This window comes from Amaranthus tricolor, chromosome 8 (assembly GCF_026212465.1).
Source record: "Amaranthus tricolor cultivar Red isolate AtriRed21 chromosome 8, ASM2621246v1, whole genome shotgun sequence".
NCBI classification, from domain to species: Eukaryota; Viridiplantae; Streptophyta; class Magnoliopsida; order Caryophyllales; family Amaranthaceae; genus Amaranthus; species Amaranthus tricolor.
In genome coordinates this window covers 16137836-16157797 of record NC_080054.1, presented here as the reverse complement: position 1 = coordinate 16157797, position 19962 = coordinate 16137836, and the positions used below count along the sequence as shown (strand labels likewise).

The 19962-nt window shown below is 33.1% G+C and overlaps 2 protein-coding genes and 1 long non-coding RNA gene across 4 annotated transcripts; 1 reads left to right on the top strand and 2 right to left on the bottom strand.

The window, feature by feature from the left end:
- Positions 1 to 456: 456 nt before the first annotated feature.
- Positions 457 to 14416, bottom strand: LOC130820697 (vacuolar sorting protein 39). 2 transcript variants are annotated; one of them, XM_057686167.1, is made up of 13 exons: positions 14172 to 14416; positions 12103 to 12548; positions 11586 to 11797; positions 11280 to 11411; positions 11025 to 11168; positions 10267 to 10379; positions 6994 to 7426; positions 4463 to 4789; positions 4097 to 4318; positions 3588 to 3830; positions 2081 to 2521; positions 1436 to 1534; positions 457 to 1028 (listed from the first exon to the last, which is right to left on the bottom strand). In XM_057686167.1, exons 2-13 carry the CDS (start codon positions 12542 to 12544, stop codon positions 831 to 833), a joined length of 3006 nt encoding a protein of 1001 aa, XP_057542150.1. In that variant the 5' UTR covers positions 12545 to 12548; positions 14172 to 14416; the 3' UTR covers positions 457 to 830. The 2 variants fall into 2 exon arrangements, with proteins under 2 accessions (XP_057542150.1, XP_057542149.1); XM_057686166.1 differs by having other exon boundaries at positions 12103 to 12553; positions 14172 to 14415.
- A 2452-nt stretch (positions 14417 to 16868) lies between these two features.
- Positions 16869 to 19694, bottom strand: LOC130821296 (rhicadhesin receptor-like). The gene is made up of 2 exons (XM_057686989.1): positions 19304 to 19694; positions 16869 to 17666 (listed from the first exon to the last, which is right to left on the bottom strand). Exons 1-2 carry the CDS (start codon positions 19428 to 19430, stop codon positions 17122 to 17124), a joined length of 672 nt encoding a protein of 223 aa, XP_057542972.1. The 5' UTR covers positions 19431 to 19694; the 3' UTR covers positions 16869 to 17121.
- Positions 17508 to 19475, top strand: LOC130821297 (uncharacterized). The gene is made up of 2 exons (XR_009045320.1): positions 17508 to 17689; positions 19211 to 19475. It is a non-coding gene; the product is annotated as an uncharacterized LOC130821297 (long non-coding RNA).
- Positions 19695 to 19962: the final 268 nt, after the last annotated feature.

The window sequence follows — 19962 nt, the reverse complement described above, 5'->3', positions numbered from 1 at the left end:
AGTTTTCTAAGAGCGGGATATATTGGGTAGGATGATGATGATGATATATATAACCGACCCCAATCTTTTAGGATTAACGGTTAAGTGATCAAATAGTGCTTGTATTAGAAAGCAAAAGTATTTCTTATAGATGTTTCTTTCGTTACTCCCAGCTTTCCGTTGATTTTTCCCTCACTTCCATTAGAAGATGATCATTTTACCACATTGTGGTGCAAGTGATGAGGATTTAAAAGCTTTGGCGTTTGCATAACAATATATAGGAATGAGTGGGGGGAGGACAATGTATGTATATGATCATTATAATTAATTTTATTAGTTGTATATTACTCCTAGTATATTATATGATCATTGTAATTAATTTTTTAAAAAGATCAACAAAGAATAAATTATCGCTATTGCGACCATGCAAACTGTTTAATTAAAATGAATTTAAGTATATAAAAATGATTATTATCATTTATCAAACCAAAGAACATGATTTCTTTATACTCGAGGGTTTAAATAATCATCGATTAGATGATATAAATTACAATAAAAGATCATGTAAACAATAAAGTAATTAAATCAAAAATATCCCAATGGACCAATTGCTCATACAACGCTCATCATATATATAACACCAATAAAACAATATTAACATATCAACACAATACCTTATTGTGCATCTCTTGCTCCTTACAAAACTGAAAATTCTGGAAAAATGGTTTCTCTGCAACCCCAAAACTGAGCACACAGAACAACTCGAGCTCCACCTCACGAAAAAAATGGGCATTTTGAGGGATGATGCAGGAATGAGAGCGGAAAGTTAACTGAAAACATGTCGGAATGTATTATCTTTTTCTTGATTGGGAGCCTCTCACGGCCTTCATGGTCTGCGAGTCCCTGAAGCAAACGAAGTGGACTAGAGTTGTGCCGTTAGGATATACAGCAAACACACTAGTCCCAATCTTCTTGTTGCAGAGGGAACACATGCTATCACCACTAACCTTTACAACAGCTTTCCTCTTATTGTAGAGTTCATCTTTAACCTGCTCATGAAAAACAAATAAACCACCCCATTCTGCATAATTTCGAGTAAAATAAAATAAACTATGAAAAATTTTCACTCTAAGGCTCTGTTTGTTCGTAAGAAGATCCAATGCTACGACCACAACAAACAAAAATCTGTCGTATTTTTTGCAGTTCAATATTTTGGTGAGGCGATTTTCCCCCTTAGGTGTAAGAGAATAGTCTTCCCAAGAGGTGGAGAAGATTTTGCTATTCTAAAAGAAGAAATAATACATTTTTTTTTACATCTACTCCTCTTCACTCCCCAATTTCCTCAATTTTTCTAGCATGTAACAAAGGGTGAAGTTCAAAATTCTTTTCCAATTGAGCAGTACTTTTTTATTCATACATAGGCTAAGTGCGACTATTTCTCAAGCAAAGTGCATACCTGTAGATTCTCGCTCTCTCTGAGTCTCCTGATCACAGAGAAATTCCTATGAGCTTCACTAGATTTTCGCAAGAGTGGTCCAAGAAAAGAAAGCAAATCCTGTCCAGAAAATGTTGACCGCAAACATCAATACACAGAAAAACAAAGCTGACAACACGGAATTGCATTTTCAGATGAAGAAAATTTCAGAAATCCGAATTCAATAGAATCCTCCATCACAGTATTAGTGCTTCTATGCAACTATCCTCTGTTCGATCTCGTTATTAACAGAAACTAACTTAATAAGTGATATCAAAAGGAAAAGGAAACCAGAAGACAATAACAGTTCACGAGTGTTATTACAAAAATGACGAATGCGAAACTCACATCCTAATAATATCGAAATGCCCAATTCTCATTTCCCTGGTCAGGTTTGCTTTTAAATTAACCTTTCATTTGCAACCAGATAAAAAAATCCAAAACAGCTCACTTTATCAGAGTCAACAGCATAAAATGATAGAATATAATCTATATCCTTATATCCTTATTGTAACACATTATATCAAGCAACTAATTAACCATACAATATGTAATCAGGAAATAAATCAGGAAATACTTTTTTTCAATATTCTTTAATTCCTCAGTCTGTTTTGAAAGATAACATACCTTCAGCTTAGTTTCTTTAGGTAATAATTTCAGGGCCTGTGCTCCATTAATTCTTTCCCATCTGCGGCTTAAAAGATCAAGTGCCTCATCAAGCATTATATTGGACCCTTCTTCAGAGCTAAGTTCATCTGCATCGCCATCACTCTTAACACTGTCGGTGCTACTGGGGCTAAAGCGAGAATCCTCCACACCTATTTCAGCAATTTTTCTAGCTGAACGGCCTCCTTTGTTTCTCGTTGAAGTAGAAGAACTAACCCTCTTATTTTCAGCATTAGGGGTTGATACAAGGTTGTTGATTCGTCTCTCAAAGTTTCGAGTTGTTCTTTTGGGGTTTAAATAAATTTGCAGAAGAGTGAGATATATATTGCTGTGGAACTTTCCCAAAGGTTGAGATTCGTAGACTCGATCACAATAAGAAAGAGCCAATTCAGGAACATGAAGCTATCCAGCAATAGAAGAGAGAAATGTCAGGAAATCAAAAAAGAGAAAAAGATCATCACTGCATCTGTGAGGTTACATAAAGAATATTGAAGACACATGAACTAACAAAAGAAACTCCAAGTTTATAACAACGATCAAGAAATTCTTTTAAATCAAAGCAACAACAAACCCCCAAAAACACCAAAATTATTAGTAAATTCCAAAGTAATCCCTACATCTTCCACAATTTTAAAAATACTCATGCAGATGAACAAAGTGGGTTTTACAACAATACACATTGTTAAGATGCAGGCCTTAATAAATTACAATTTTTTTTTGTTCTGGAATAAAAAATGTACAAAATCAAAGCGTCTACCGTGCTCCAAAAGGAGCTATATAGTCAACGCCAGCAACTTAGTCAAAGGCTGAAAGCTGCCCACGCGCTTTTGCTAAAGCATTTAAAATAACTTCAGTGTGTTTAGTATCGTAATCTCTATGAGTCATTGAGTTTGCTACATCTATTTTCCCATGATATAGCTTTCGGGGAGAAATGTAGCAAACTATGGAAAGGAGGAAGTATGAAGTAACGTGTAATCACGGTTACTCCGAAAATGAATTTTATGATGTCATTCAATGTTACATGCCTTTCAAACTCGATTACTCAAGGTTCAAGACGCAAAAGCTGAAAATAATTGTAATACTCCTCTATCCCAAAATAAACTTCCAAGTTAATACAAGTGCATGTCCCCACAACAGTTCCACTTTAAAATTTTCTTTTCTCTTTTTACTTTCTCTATTGATCCAAACTTTTTATACTCTATCTTTGTACTACTTGTTCAAATTCATTCCTTTTATATTCAAATATTCAATCAACTTATTCACATCAACAAGTATCCTTAAAAATAATGACAAATCCTTGTTTCAAAGGGATTTTCTTGGGGACACAAATATTAAGAAGTCAAAGTGATGAGAAGAAATTAGATAAGATCCAAAAAAGGGAGCTCATGTGACGAGGACGAAGATATGAGGCCCCATCCACATCCCTCCCCCATGCCACTTCAGAAGAAAGGAAAGAACCAGGTATTACCTTGTGTACATAAAGAGAGAGGGCAAGTTCATGCTGATTCAGTTTTCCCAACAAAATTGCCCTTTCTTCGTACAAGGCATCAGCTGGAAGGCGCTTCAAAAGGCCTTCTGGATTGTACCCAGAGATATTCTCCAATGCAGCCAACAGTTTCTTCCTGGTAGGAGAGTAAGCTGTCTCATCCCATTGCTGTTGCGAACTCAGTTCTCTATACCAATCAAGTACCTCCGAAAGATAGATTTGCAGCTGTTTACAGAAGAATAAATCAAGATCATGCAGCAAGATTAAAAACTAAGATTTTGACAAAAACAAGTAGAAGTGTACCTAAACTTTAGAAAAAAGTACAAATGCAAATTTTTCAAATTTTTAAAGAAATCATAACAGGACATTGCAATGGAGCACACAAACTTAATGGCCAGGGGAGTATATTTAGAGCAGAAATTATTCGAAGTGAAAAAGTGAACTATTTGCAACAAAGTCAAAAACAGCTTATTGAACATAAAAAATCTCACCATTTCATTCTGCAGATTACCAGAGATTCCATCTTCGTTCATGGAAAGCATAAGTTCCAAATACGTAGCCTGCATATTTGGAGCGTGTTGCTTCAAATAAGAATTAACCAAGTCTGCTGGAATATTTCCTGATAGAAAGAGCTCAATAGTCTGTGTCGGGCAGCTTTCAAGGACAAGCATTGCAAATTCCAGCACGAGCATGGGGTCTGTCCCACAAAGCGGCTGCACAAAAAAAGTTCTAATACAAATTGAATATTTGTGTTTTTAAAGTTTGTACAAATAAATATCATTGATAAATTCTGTACATTTACTTTTACCCAGCAAAATATGGATCAAAGGAACTTCAGTCTTAAATAAAAGCGTAACCTTCAGATAGTCAATAATCATTTCGGGAGTAAACTTCTTGGTGAGCTCAGCTGCATGATCTGATTTTGACTCTTCTACTAGTTGAAGCAAAAGCTTGAGAGCTTCACGGTGCATACCATTGCACTTGTACAATTCCAACAAAGCCGTATATTGATTTGTTTTTTTTAAGAACTCCTCAGATATCTTCAAGTCACAATAGTTCATACCTGTTAACAACTCCACAGCAGCAGAAGGCTGACCTGTGAGAATAAGAGCTTGGAGCAGTGTGGTATCCAGGATAGCAGCCCTCTCACGACCACCTGAGCTGATGGAAATGCTGCCACGACCCTATATTACCCGGACAAAGTTAAACTGTAAATGACACTGATTTAACAGAAAAATAATGCACCACATAAACAATTTACTTAGGTAAATGTAGATATAAGTTTGTACTTGAGATTATGAACATGACTCAAACGAATGAGCATTCCCATTTCAAAGAAAAGATCCTAAACACATAAACTTTGCACAACTCATAAATATTTAAGCTTCAGAAGAAGCTCTCGTGCTCCATATCTGAAGCTCTGAAGTTACAAAGTCACATACTCTTGGAGTTTGGTGACTTGAGTGATGGTGAGTGCATGTTGGTGTATAGGTGCATAGGAGGTGTGCATGATGAGGAGTGAAGTCATAAGCATTCATATGATGCCCTACCATACTGCTCGAACAAAGCAAGACCCATGTGCAACGTGCCTTGAACGAGGCATCAGCAGGAAGGAAATAGTGAATGGTTCTAATGAGGTGCCCTACCATACTGCGTGATTCTTTACCGCTGGAATATTCTTATTCTTGACGTGGGTTTTTGAGCCCAATCATTGGCATATGACATCCAACTATAAATAGGAGTACTAATCATCCTATTCTAACCCTAAGACCTAAACACAATAACCTACATTCTCTCTCTTCTTCTAGTGTAATACTCCATTGTATTGAGCCCTTATGAACTCCATTGTTTTTCTACTTATAATCAAAGTTAGCTACCACCAAGGACGTAGCCCAAATTGGGTAAACCTCGTAAATTTGTGTCTTGGTTTATTATTGCACTTATTTCCTATTGACTCATTCCTAGTTCATCAATTACAGTTGTTTTAGAACAAGTGACTAAATACCTTTGTTATTGGATGTTTTTAGAGATAAAGTTACAACCTTTAAGGCCTAAAACTACTTCATTTTACATACCATAAAACAAACAAAAAATCATAGTTCCTTCCTTCCTGGATGCAACCTCATTATGTGTGTCTAATGAGTGAAAAGGCAAGCCATGATAATAGCTCAAGCCCACCTATATTGGAATATAAAATGTAAGTCCTATCATCTGCTAACAAGTATAAGCCCAAGTTTAGAGGGCATCAATGGGATTTCAGAACATCATAGAGCAAGTTAATTTCACGAATTTGCAACAATCACACATTTAGATAGGATAATGTTAAAGTTAACAATTCTTGGAAAGCAAATGTTGAACTTTGCAAGTCATCACAGGCGTTCAATAAACAATGGCGTAGAGGAGATCTCAACTCGCGCTCAAAAGCAAAGCCAGGATTTGAAATGGGGGGAGGGGGGGGGGGGAGTTGGGCAAATATTCGATATATTAGAAAATTATTTACTATATAAAGCCTAGTTTAACTATAAATTTTTTAAAATAATGAAGAGTGAAATGAACTTATATTATAGCAAATATTATATTCAACAAATGGAACTGAGGCTTCCCTATAATTATCCCTTTAAAAAAAACATGTTTTTAACTTTATATATACGCCTAGTAAGTCTGAAAAACTATTAAAATTAAGATAACAAAAATATAATACACACTAAAATTGAATGAATGTAAAATTATGAACGATAATGTGTAATGACATTATAATATAAATATATTAGTTTATTAAAAAAATTATAGTTTAAGTTAGGATTTGATTCCAAAAAAACAAGTGTTTTTAACTTTATATATTCGCCTAGTAAGTCTAAAAAACACTATTAAAATTAAGATAACAAAAATATAAACAAACACACTAAAATGGAAATGACTGTAAAATTGTGAAAGATAATGTGCAATGACTTTATAATATAAATATATTAGTTTATTAAAAAATTATAGTTTAAATTAGGATTTAATCCCTTAACGTTTGGTACAAATGTGTTATTCCAATCATTGAGCTATTGTAATTTTTGTTATATTTTTGCACTATTTAAAATATATATCATATATTAGTAAGAGGGCCAAAGCTATATATACAAAGGATCGCATTTTCAGCAAGGGGGGTCGGGGCTCCCCCGATCCTCCATGTAGCTTCGCCAGTGCTCCCCCTTGAATTTATTTATTTGTCTCCCTTAACACTTTAGAAAACTTCGGTTCATGTCTTTAGGCACTCCAAATGCATAAGAAAGCATATAACAAAGGCTATTAGAAAATGAGCAACGTGAATATAAATTTGCGAGCAATTTATGGGTACCCCATTGAACCCTGTCTTTAAAGGATGGTGAGCACAATGACTTACCCTATTCGACTTCTTGGACCTATTGGAGTCATAAGATCTGAAATTCACACTAAATGCATCAGACACAGCCTCATCTGTTCCTTCCGCTGCAGCCTTTTCAATAATATTGTACCTTTTCTTCTGCAAGAATTTAATAAGAGCCATAAGAGTATTATGGCTGACTATCTTGGATTGCACAGCAGAATTTTCCTCTGCATCGATAGGTGCTCTGGGTGAAGCATCCATTTCATCTGACATGCCTGATGAACACCTAGAAAGGTCCGAAGTATCCCAGCCAAAATCTACCACCTTTTCTGGCTCAGGAAGTACGGTTGAGTTTGGAACAATGATAGATGGATACAAAGAAAGCACATATGTGATATCAACTTGAGAAGCCAAAAAATGATCCATGGCCTCCTCGTAACTTCCATTTTCAAACAAATGATGTGCGTATCTGCATCAACAGGAAATGATCATTTCAAAATGGAGGGATAGGTCACGTAATTTAAACACAGCAATAATCAGGGTCAGGGATCTTTCAATCAGGCCCTTTCAATTTTTTCATCAAAACGAAAAGGCCCTATCAACTTAATGGACAAAAGCCACTCAAACAAAGTCTTAATTAGGCCTAGGAAAAAAAGTGAGGTTGATACCATCTGAAAATACATACAGAAAATTAAAAAAAGTCAGAAATATTCACTACACCACCCCCTACCAAAAGAAGGAAAAAAAAATCTGTGAATGTAACATGTATGCTAAATAGCTTTGGGTACAAGGGTCAATAGTGTTTTTGGGAGCACCTCTGGGTGACTTTCAGGCCTTTGAAGAAGCTAGTAGTTCAAACCTTAAACTATCCCAAATGAACTTCAATGAATCAAAGATGAAGAGCTACGGGAGCATGCAGTAAGCTAGAAATGGTAAGCTTTTGCTGAAGTTTTACTTAGAAAAATTTTAATTCATGATATATGTAAAGAATCCAAACTAGAGTACCTATTGTATTGGGAACACTCAAAGGGGGAGGCGGAATTAGCAGTTAAGTCTGCTTTACGTGTCATAAGAAGGTATAGGAAAGGATAGTGTTATAGAATTAACAAGAGAATTCACCCAAAAGACTAGCCTAGTAGGTGAGACAATCCATTTACTCTATAAACCCCACATTAGATGCCTATACAACCGATGTGGGACAAAGTCCCATAACCTTGTAATACCCTCAAATTCATTCCATTACATTCGACCCCCATATGTTCCAACGTCCCCGTTGGTCACGACGGCCAGTCGGCCACCACTCCGAGTTGGATCCTCGTCGGTCACGGCTGAATTAACCCAGGTCAACATTCCGTAGGCCACCACTCCGAGTCGACTCTGATACCATTGTTATAGAATAAATAAGAAAGCTCACCCAAAAGACTAGCCTAGTAGGTGAAAGAGCCTATGTACTCTATTAAACCCACATTAGTTGCCCATACAACCGATGTGGAACAAAGTCCCATAACCTTGTAATGGCCTCAAATCCATTCCATTACAGATTGATAGCCTTCCCAATAATAAAATCCAAGAAAATTTTGGATCAGAAAAGGATGATTGCCTTCCCAAAAATAAGAATCTAGAGAATTTTGGAGCAGAAACGACTACCTAATCGCAATATGGATAATGGATTTTGATTTTGCCTTGAAACATCCCTTATGAATCATTTTTTTCAAGAGACTATGATTCTATTTTTCAACATTGACTTTGGTGGACTTACCTTTGTTTTCAATTCAAATTTTTGTCAATATGTGATTCCATTCATGATTGAAACCTTAAAAGGTGTATTACACCTTTAACCTGGAATCATAAAGGATCAGCAACTAGTGGGCAACTATTGAAAGCTTCCCTAACAATTTATAAAAACATTAATATTTCAGACATGACACTAAGTCCACCAAAGTCAAATCAATGGTTTGAATGATTAAAGTGTAAGCAAAACGACAAGGCTGCTTCTCAGCTCAGAAATATTCATCTCAAACTCTGACAAGTTCAGTGTCACCAGAGTTGAGGAATGATCCGGGGAGTGGAATTGGTTAGGAGCACAATTCATTATTTTTCAAAGATCAAGGTGAAATCGAAAAACTTTGGGTCGTGATTCTTGGGTCACAAAATGTATTTTGGATCGAGGTAGTAAAAGAAACGAAAAAATGGGGAATTTATTGGTCGGTCACGTGTCTGGACAGCAACAAACTGTACAGAATATTTAAAGGGAATAAAAGAAAAGAAAAAAATAGGGAAGTTATCGGTCTATCATGTGGAAAGGCAGCAATAACTGTACAGAATAGTAAAAGAAAAAAAAAGATTAAAAAACGAATAATTTAGTAAATGCATACAAAGATATTTCCCATATTTCTTTTACACGTGCAAAGATAAATTACTACACTATATCTTTTTTAACATGTTATTAGTCTATCACATGAAAGTAGGATTAGGGTTCAAATCTTTTTCATCTACTTATAAGGGGGCGACCGAAGAGCACTTTTTAAAATCTTTTCTATTTCATCTTCCAACTCAAAACATAACCTTCAAGAATCAAGCTTCAATGGTGTATAATGGAACTTTAGTATTCTATGTCTTCTCGTCTCTGATTTTCAGGCTTTGATAGTGTGTTTTTTTTGTTTTCTATTTTCGATTTGATTTCAATATTTAGTGCAACCACATTTTAGTTGCGTGTTTCAATCTAATATTAGGTTGAAAGACAATGGGATCCAAATCACATATCCCATTGACTTTTCATGATTGACCCATGATTCAGATCCAACAACCTAGATTGGGTTTGATGCCGAGACCTTTGATGCCGCTAACATTGGTCGAGACACCTCACTTGTCATTACTATGCATAATGTCTTCAAGAAAAAGATTACAGCTCACTGTGGTAAACAATAAACTCATCAATTAATGTCATAAATGAACCCCACGAGCATTTACATGTTCTTCGAGGCCTTAAAGAATTAGAGGGTCATGATTTGCAGTTTCCAAGGTTAGTTGGAATCATATGGTTTCAATGTCATCTATGTCATACATGGCCAAGACCCAAGATGGGACTCAAGCAAAAACATAGGTAGTTACCAAATAAGTCAGGAACCTATACTTCGATTCCCATTTGAAATTTCCCCAATTTCCAAACCTACCACGGCTATGATGGCCTAAACATGATTTAATATGATTAGAAGCATAATGAACATCACTTAGTTGCTTACATTACCATGTCGGTTGCAAATCTTAAATTTTAAAAGTTGCACAAACAATAATGAAAAATGGTGTTACCTAATGTGGATAGAACTTTCCTTAGCAGCTCTAAGACTTGAATCTTCCGGTGGAAGGAGTTTGCACAAAGATAAGGCCTCCTCAAAATGGCCAGATGCTGTTAACTGCACTATCTGTAATCATCAAAAATATTCTCTTTCAGTCATCAAAAGGCAGTATTCAAACAACTTGTTACCATGATACTATTAGTACCAGAAAAAGAAGGAAGGAGAAAGAGTCTCTAGCATGCGAACACATGCAATCTCATTCCCTCATCTGACATAAGAATGAGCTAGAACATTATTCAACTACTCTTCTAAAAAAATTTAGTCTTATGGGAGCACATTTTTTGGGAGAAGAAGAGATCAGTTATTCAAACTACCCTTTATTTGAAGTCATCGTCACAAAAGGCAATTTGACTAATATTCACCTGCAAAATTGATGCTCCTAGGATTGAGCAATTAATTTTTCGCTGATTGTGTTCTTATAAGCTTTCTAACCTTCCATTAATAAGGTTTCAAGAAAAATTATGCAACACTTGTCCTTCTAAGTTCCAGCAAGCACCAAAAAACGGCTTCTTGACTTACAACAGGACAAAACTTGGAGCGATAATGATTGATATTGGATGCTTTAAAGACAATTAAAAATATCATCACAAATATTTCATTGAGTAATACAGTACCCAAAAGGGGTGCTCCGAAAGTCAAAGCCATATACTTATCATGCTATATAGTAGTATAAGATAACTCATATCATGATATAGAAGTAACAACGATTACCTGTGCTCCAAGAGGAACAGGGAAGAGGCCACTGACAGATTTTTCTAGTGACACAAGAATCACACTGTTGCTTCGAATGAGGTGCTTAACATTTCGCAAGCTAACAGTTTGTATCAATGGATATGGCTGTTGAAGAGACCGTATCTGCATTAGAGATACAAAACTAGGTCAAATGCGTGATTTTTATGTTTTGACAGAGCCAGAATTTTCAATTATCTGCATAATGTTCAATTTCACTTTGTTCAGTTTGCTAACCTCAACATGTCTAGGCAAAAGACCTATAGCATAAGGCTCATGAATAACGATTTGACTGGGAGCCTCAGACCAACAAATTCTGCCTTCATGTCCAAGCTTCCCATATTGGTCCACAAAAACCCCAATATTATCCTGCAAGAAGCAAGCAATGTAAGAAAGACACGTATAAAACCAAATATTCTGAAGTAAAGCAAATTACACCAAGTGGCCTTGCATCCAGCATGACACAAATAAGCATATGACACAGGAGCAACTTTTCTTTCTTCACTCTAACATACTAAATTGGTGGAAGGATAATATTGTCACCTTGCCCAGAAGTAAACCTCCTGATGGAAGAGATACCACTAAAGGTGGGGAGATTCTCCCAGAAGAAAAAACTTCAGATAGCACACCAGTGCTTGCATTGAGCATCATGTATTCCTTCCGAACTCCAATACATATATTTTCACCGCACCAAGCCATTGATTTCACAGTGTCGGGAACACCATAATCTTTCACTTCAACAAAACCACGGCCTCCTGTACAATTCAGAAGAAACTTAGCTCAAGAGATCACTCAAGCAATAGATGAAAAACCCTCCTAAATTTTAATTGGGTGGCAAATGGAGACCTAAACTCAGTACTAAAAGCACTTGAATGAGTAAAATCATGACATACAAGAAAGCAATTGCATTTATTTGTAAAGTATTGATTCTATAGTCTAGATGACGAGATTGCAAAACACACAGTTCCATACTAATTGTGTTTTGAAATAAACACGTGTACATGTTTAAAAGAAAAGGAATTATTTTAAAAACAAAAAGATTAATGAGAGGAAACTTTACCATCGTGCCGAAAAATACAAACCCTTCTCTGCCTGGAAAAGCACAAAAAAGCTCTAGAATCATCCCAAGAGTAAGCACTTGCACCTTTGGCCTTAGCAATCACAGCAACAGTCTCCAAAGAGGGGAGTTTATGAAATGAAATTGACTCAGAAAGAGTTAATAGAAGTTCTTTCGACCTCAAAACCTCCATTACAGTAATTGGCCTCCTTGAGAAGCCACTCATGGTCCTATCAAGGACATAGGATTCTTTTAGTAGCTCTAATTCACCAGAGCGGTGATCTGATGGTGCACACACATCAGAACTAGAGGATTCAGGAGAGTAGATTCGAAGAGATCCATCATTGCAGCCAATGATGAGCTTTGACCCATACGATTCAACAGCATCAATCTTTGTAGGGCTATCACACAATAACTCAAAAGAGTCATAAGCACTGTGGACCATCTCTCTTTGCTACACATGCAAGATCAAATAGATCAATTACATTACACAAAACCCAAAATCATATAATCTATTAAGTATTAATACTACTTCAAATTACACACAGTTTATAGGGAGCAAATTCACAAAATACCCATGAAAAATTTTTCCATTCAAAACAAAATCAAAGGGATAATATTTCTTGTCAAATAGTTAGCTAATGACTAATTAGCAATAGGAATCATAACATCACACAATAAAATAATGAATATAGGAAGAATTCACAATGTATTATCATTTTCCTCCGCATATTAATTCCTACTTTAAAATAACTCATAATAAACGAATCTTGTATATTCACTTTCTTAAATTAGTCTTTACCTACTTAACTTGATGTTCCAAATATTGTTACAAAAGTTCAGTGCATTTCTTTCCTCCAGCCCTACAGTTTTTTTTTCATCCCATTTATTTCCTTAAGTAACTGATTGAATCAAATATTGAAGAATTGAAACATGAATTGGAATCTATTATTGAAGAAATTAAGTTGAAGCCAATGTTTGGCTAATACTTGGAGAGTTCAGTTTTACACAAAAAATGAAATAACATTTGATATTTACCGTTGTAAGGTTTATGCAGTAGGTTAACTAATCCCTTCTTGAAGCATGATTTTATAGTTATTCCATTATAAAGCATGATGGCCCAAAATTACGAGGGGCCCTTGACTAAGGATAGTAAACAAAGATGAATTGTGAATGTGTATTGTCCCTTTATTTCCCCACCTTATGTTATACCCAATATCTAAATTGTAAAATGACAAGTAAATTCAAAAACATTAGCTAGAACAACAAAGTGCATATAACCCCTCTCATCCAAACTTTTAGGATTTTGCTAAAAAGCTTGGTTGTAAGATGAACCCTAAAGCTGGAAAGATAAATCATCTGTAAGGTGAGAAAAGAATTAGGGGAAAGACAGACAACTATAGATATTGCTCAATAGAACTCACTAGACAATGAAACTTAAACACACTAACAAGCACTCCCCAGAATCAAATTATCCTTGAACACCATTACAATCAAGCTTCAGATAATGTTTTCTTCAAAAATGAAAATCAGCAAGAATTAGGTCATGAAATTATATCAATAAAGAGCCAATTCCAGCCAGACATTGATCATAATCATAAACATAAAAAAGAAAATGAACAACTTTAATCCATATAAGTACATTACATCAATCTGATAGTATCAACAAGATCACTCGTGCATTTTTTTCTTGCCTTGGATGACAGTTATACACCAATCTGATTTATAAGATGCTAGGTTCATCCTGCAAGGATTTCTGTGTTGACGGACATACTTATCAATGGCAATTGGCAATATTATGTCTTTTTATTAACAATCTTCGCCGATTATTCAAAATTTAGATAGAAATTTAATCAAAACCAAATATGGGGGCATACTTTACCAATGGAAATTGGCAAAATTATGTCGTTTACCAAAAATCTTCACGAATTATTCCAAATATATAAAACCCAATATTATTAAATTATATACGAATATGGGCTCCCATAAAACTGGAAAAATCTAATTAAAGAACAAAATCGAAATCAAAGGATGATAATTAATAACGAGGCAAAGAAAAAGAAATAACTGACCTTGACCGATTTTGAAATTTTCAGCACAAGGGAAGAAAGAAGTCGAATGTGTCAGGAATTACGGATGAGACCCAAGATGGTGGACGCCGGTGAGGGGCGTACGGCCTATGTACGAAACACTGGTGGCCGGTGGGTTCCTAGGCTTGGCAGAGAAGGTCTCACTTCTTTTGATCTATCACACACTTTTTCTATTTTTTTTCGTTTACTGAATTCAAAACATATGACTTCTTGAGAATTTGTAAAGTATTTTTTATTTTGTAGTTTATGATCAAATATATTTTATAATTTTTAATAAAATGTATTTATAAATATGATGACTTGAATTTTACTTTAAAATATGTTAAAAGTCAAATAGTTTAGGAGCTTTTTTGTTTTAATTTAGTTTAAAAAATAAGATTTAAAATTATAAATATATGGATAAGAATAAGATGAAAAGAAATGGTAAATATATTGCATGAAAATTATTGAGTGATATGAGATTTTTTTTTTACAAAAAGGATAATATAATAAATTCGATTAGATTGACTAATATAAAAAATTAATGAATTTAAAAAATATTTGACTCATTGAAAAAGTTTAACTTCAAAAAGAACCATAACAAACTATATATAATATTAAAAAATAGGCACGTTTACAAGCACATGTAACATCACATTAAAAAAGTGAATTACATATACACCTACAACCACGTTAGTATTAAGTAATAAAAATATTTCAGTCACTTGACAGATAACAACCAACTATTAGATGAAAATTGAGTTTAAAGCTAAACCAATGAAAAAATTAATTAAAGCTCAATCTTATAAATTTTAATCGCGAATAATTCAACATGTTTGAAGCAATTTTTTAATATTATTATGGCAGTTATCTTGTACTTGTGCATTATGACTTACAAAATTGTATAAATCATACCACTATGGGGAACTATGGGAGTTACTTGTTAGTTGTTATAGATCCAACTGTGACTGGGACCTGGATAGTTAGTACCTACACTGAGCCCATACCCTTCAGCCATGAAGGTAGGTTCTCAAGTTTAACCATTGACGCCAACAGAAGTTTTTGAGCCCGTCTTCTGAGAGATGTCTTTAAGGCTCAACCCATCAAAGGTTAATGCTTACTTATTGTATTCTTAATGTCTACTTACATTATCTTTGATGTCTACTTATGATATTTTTAATGTCTACATATATTATTATTAAATGCCAACTTACAATATCCTTAATACCTACTTACATTATCCTTAAATGCCTATTTATCGTATTTCTAATACCTATTTAGAATATCTTAAATGCCTACTTATAATATTTTAATGTCCATCGAATAAGCGTGTAGTACTGTAATATTTTAAATGTTTATTTACAATGTCCTTAATATCAACAGAGTAACTTACTTCAACATGCATGAGATACCAATACCAACAGTACATGAACATCATACTCTAGTGAAATAAATTCAAGTACAATGAAATCATGAAGTTATATGTAATCTTATCTACAAATTTGAGTATTTCTTACATGGGGAAGCTTGAACAAATATGAAACTGAAAATATAGATCAACTAATAAACATAGCCACGAGTACAAACTTAAGTTACTGCTAACCGTCCAAATTATAAAGGCTTCCAAAATCCAACTAAAGGCTCCATTGTAATACAAATAAGACAATAGCTTAAATTGCATTTCCCATATTTTATGCTAATATTTTGTAATTAAAGCATGGTTTATATATATATATATATATATATATATATATATATATATATATATATATATATATATATATAGATCCATTGAGAAGGGGTTGAAAATGAGAAGGGTAAGAAGGACTCTACACCTTTGATTTCACTAAAATGAAAAATTCTATGGTCATGATTGAACCAAAAACTTATAATTGTAAAAGTAACTATGTTACATAAAAAGGTCACTATGAAATAATTTTTAAAATGTTCTTAATTTATAACATAGTATTCTTTTTTGTATATATAGTAATCAAACAAAATCAAATAAAAATCCTTCTCACCTTTCTTATTTTAAAATTCTTTTTATTTAATCATATATATATATATATATATAATTCATGAAATGCTCATTAATCTTTTTGGATGGAGAAAGTTTTGAAAGAGTTAAAAAGTTGCCATCCATCAACCTAACATATGCACAAGAGTCCAAGAATTCTATCATTATGTTATGCCACCATGCATAATCACAATCATAATTATGCTCATGATAAAAGAATGATAATTAATTTGATGAAAAGCCAGCCAAGTAATCATTATACTCTTAATTTTGCTCAACTAATTAATGATTAAGAATTTTCACTTTACTTGAACTTAGGAACTCACATTAATCAATAGCCATTAGCACTTCATGCGAACCAAACATGATTAAATTTGCCTAATTTTTGTCTTCTCTTTTTTATTTGAACATTTATTTGAGAAAGATGTGAAATTATTACCATTTACAGCACAGTGCCGTTCTGAAAAATTTAGAAATCCTATAAAATTTTTTATTTTGCGTCTTATTTATAGTAAATATATTTATTTTATAAATAAATTTAACATATTTCTTTATTTTGATTAACTTTTTTACATACAGGAAAAAAAAGGCTTAATACGGTCGATCACTTCGCACACCCTCAAAGATTCCTTTGTTATAACATTAAAAAAATAAAAGTACAAGTAACATATCCGAAAGCTCAGTATAAGAAATAATTCCTTTATAATAAAGTAAAACTTAATGAGAGAATATTTATTGATCAATACATTTGTTCACTCCAAAATTTAAATTATTTTTTTTGTGTGACTGTAATCCGCAATTTTGTTGACTAAAAGTCAACTTATTATACAAGTAAACATAAAATCTTTCATTTATCCGTAAATACAAATGTTTAAACAACCATAAAATTCAATCCAATGCATAAACCCAAATTAAAAATGAAAATAAAATGATTAATCACTTCTTAGGGGAAAGCCTATCCCTAATCTTGTCAACTTGCTTAGTACCAATCTGGAAAGCCATAGTCAAAACATGATCTGGAACAGGTGGGATCGACGTAAACAACGTGGCAGCAATTGATTGGGTGCCAGGCAATTGACTGTTGAAAGCAGTTATAACAGCAGCAGGTTTATCGCCGTTATTTTTCTGAAAATGGACTAACCCTTTTGGAAAAACAAAGGTTTCACCAACCTTAATATGTTTAGCAATAAGCTTATTAGTTGTAGTTATGAACCCAACATCTAATTCTCCGTACATTACAAATATCATTTCTGTGGCCCGTGGGTGTGTGTGGGGCGGATTAAGCCCGCCTGGGGCAAAGTCGATACGACCCATGGATACTCCGAGTGTGTTTAAGCCGGGTATTTTTTCGACGTTGGCTCCGGTTACTAGAGATCCCATTGTGTTGTTTGTTAATCCGGGTTTGGATATACCGCCAAAGAAGAAGTCTTCAGCTGTTATGTTTGCTGCATTCTTGCATGCGAATCCATTTAACTTCACTTCTGAAGATTTTGGAATTCAATTTGTGAGTAATTTTTCTAATAATTCATCCGTTCTATTATACTTGTTAGTTGACATTTTTCCATACAATATGTTATACGAGTATTTCAAAACGGAAAAATTACTATTCAATTCCTTCCGTTTTAGATTTTTCATTACTCCTAGATCCAGTAGCATTCCACATAAAACTTATATATATATACATATATATATATATATATATATATATATATATATATATATATATATATATATATATATATATATTAGTTTCTTCGGGTGTACAAACTTACTATGATTATACAATATTAATTATAATAATAGTCAATAAATTGATAGGAAGTATTGATAATGATCAAAGAAGATATAAATAACATTATTATAATTTCATAAAAAACAATATTTAAATTTCTCTATGAGAGTAAATAAAGTTAATCAACATAATATGTTTGGTATATATGAACGGAAAATGAGATAGTTTAACCTTAGTTTAGAAAAATCACTTATAGTTTCATGAAAAATAATATTTCAATAATTATTATATTTCTATTTTTCACGATATCCAAAGCACGATTTTAATATTTAATCTCTTTAATTTTATAAGATAAAAAATTTTAAAAGTTAATATTATGAAAATATACATTAAAAAGAATCAAATAAAATCTCACTTAATTCTATTTTATAATATACATAAAAAAAATATATATATCAAAGAAAATTAGCTAATAAACAGTAATTACTACAAAAACTATAATTATTAAAATCTAAAAGAACTATCAAATATTGTATAAGTAACATTTAAAGTGATGAACAGATCGTGGTACTAATATGACCAGTAAGAGACGATGCTTTAATTGAAAAATATATACTCCTACAACCAAAATAGGGTATCATTCATTAGTCATTACTTAGGACAGTGGTTGGTAGTTGGTCGTATCAATCATGAATAGTTTGGTTGTTCGGTGATTGACCAAAGACATTTTTAATGCCACCAATTTACTTTAATTTGTCTTCCATATATATACTTGTTTTAGCAATTGAATATTCAAAGGAGATATTTTAGTTAATTGCGTTTAGCTTAATACAAATAACTACGCTTAATTAATTTTTTTTAAATTGATACAATACATAACTATTAGAATTTATAACCTCAGTGTAAATTTCATCCTCTAGTATGTATTTTATGTTTTTTAACTATTTCGTACGCAATTTGAAATTCATTTCAAAATCTTCACATCTTAAAAATTGAATATAAACGATGAGTACACATTATTTATAATACACTATTAAAGTGGTTCTCAAGAGGGGCGAATTCAAAAAATTAATTATCTAAGCCAATATTTTATGACATTGTGTGAGAGAAAATAAATAAAAATCATCATGTAACAAGAAAAGTACTGAATAATGTAATAAGTATCAAAGAAAATGAATTGTCATGGTGTAATTAGCAGGAAATGGCTTTGTCAAAACGCATAGAAGGTGGTGGGTTTGAACACTGAACTTCAGTTTAATATATTATTTTATTTTTTGATGACCCGGACCTTAGCCCATGCCAACCCAAGTCTAGGTACGCCCCTGCTCTCAACAAGACGGGAAATAACAAGCAATATACACATAGAGAAAGAAAGAAAGTGCGTACCCGAAGTAGAATCAGCAACACAAATATCTTGGAGCATGTCAGCATCATTGCCAAAAACAGGAGATGTAGTCACAGCCAAGAACAGTACTATCAAAAAAGCAATACAAGAAATAAGCCCCATTCTCATTTATTAAACTCAGATTTTTTTGTTAATTACTCAATAAATAATTAGCTCTTTAATTATTATGAAGATAGATCCAAGAGCTAATTAATTAATTAATAGAATAAAAGTTTAGTAATTAAGAGAGTATATGGAATGGGAAACTCATGGATGTAAAATGGTGGTATATATAGCAAGGATACGAAAGAAAGGTAAGCAATAAGGATGGAACTTAATTTGGTAGGACACGCACAATTAGGAGATTGTTTAATTTATTGATGTATGAAGTATGAACCACATGAATAGATATGGCGTGAAAAAGGCAACTTGCTTGTAGTATTTATTAAGGGCTTACAATCTAAGCAAAAGAATGTGACTAGTCTTTTTATTAGATAAGACTTCACTTTGTTTATACTCCCATTTTTTCTAGATTATGACTAGTGTTTTTATCCTAATTGGAAAATATTTGCTTTATTTTGGTTATGTTTTATTTTAAGAATTATAGAGAAAACACTTTAATTATTAAGGATTTAATATTAGTTATTTTAACCGTGATGCA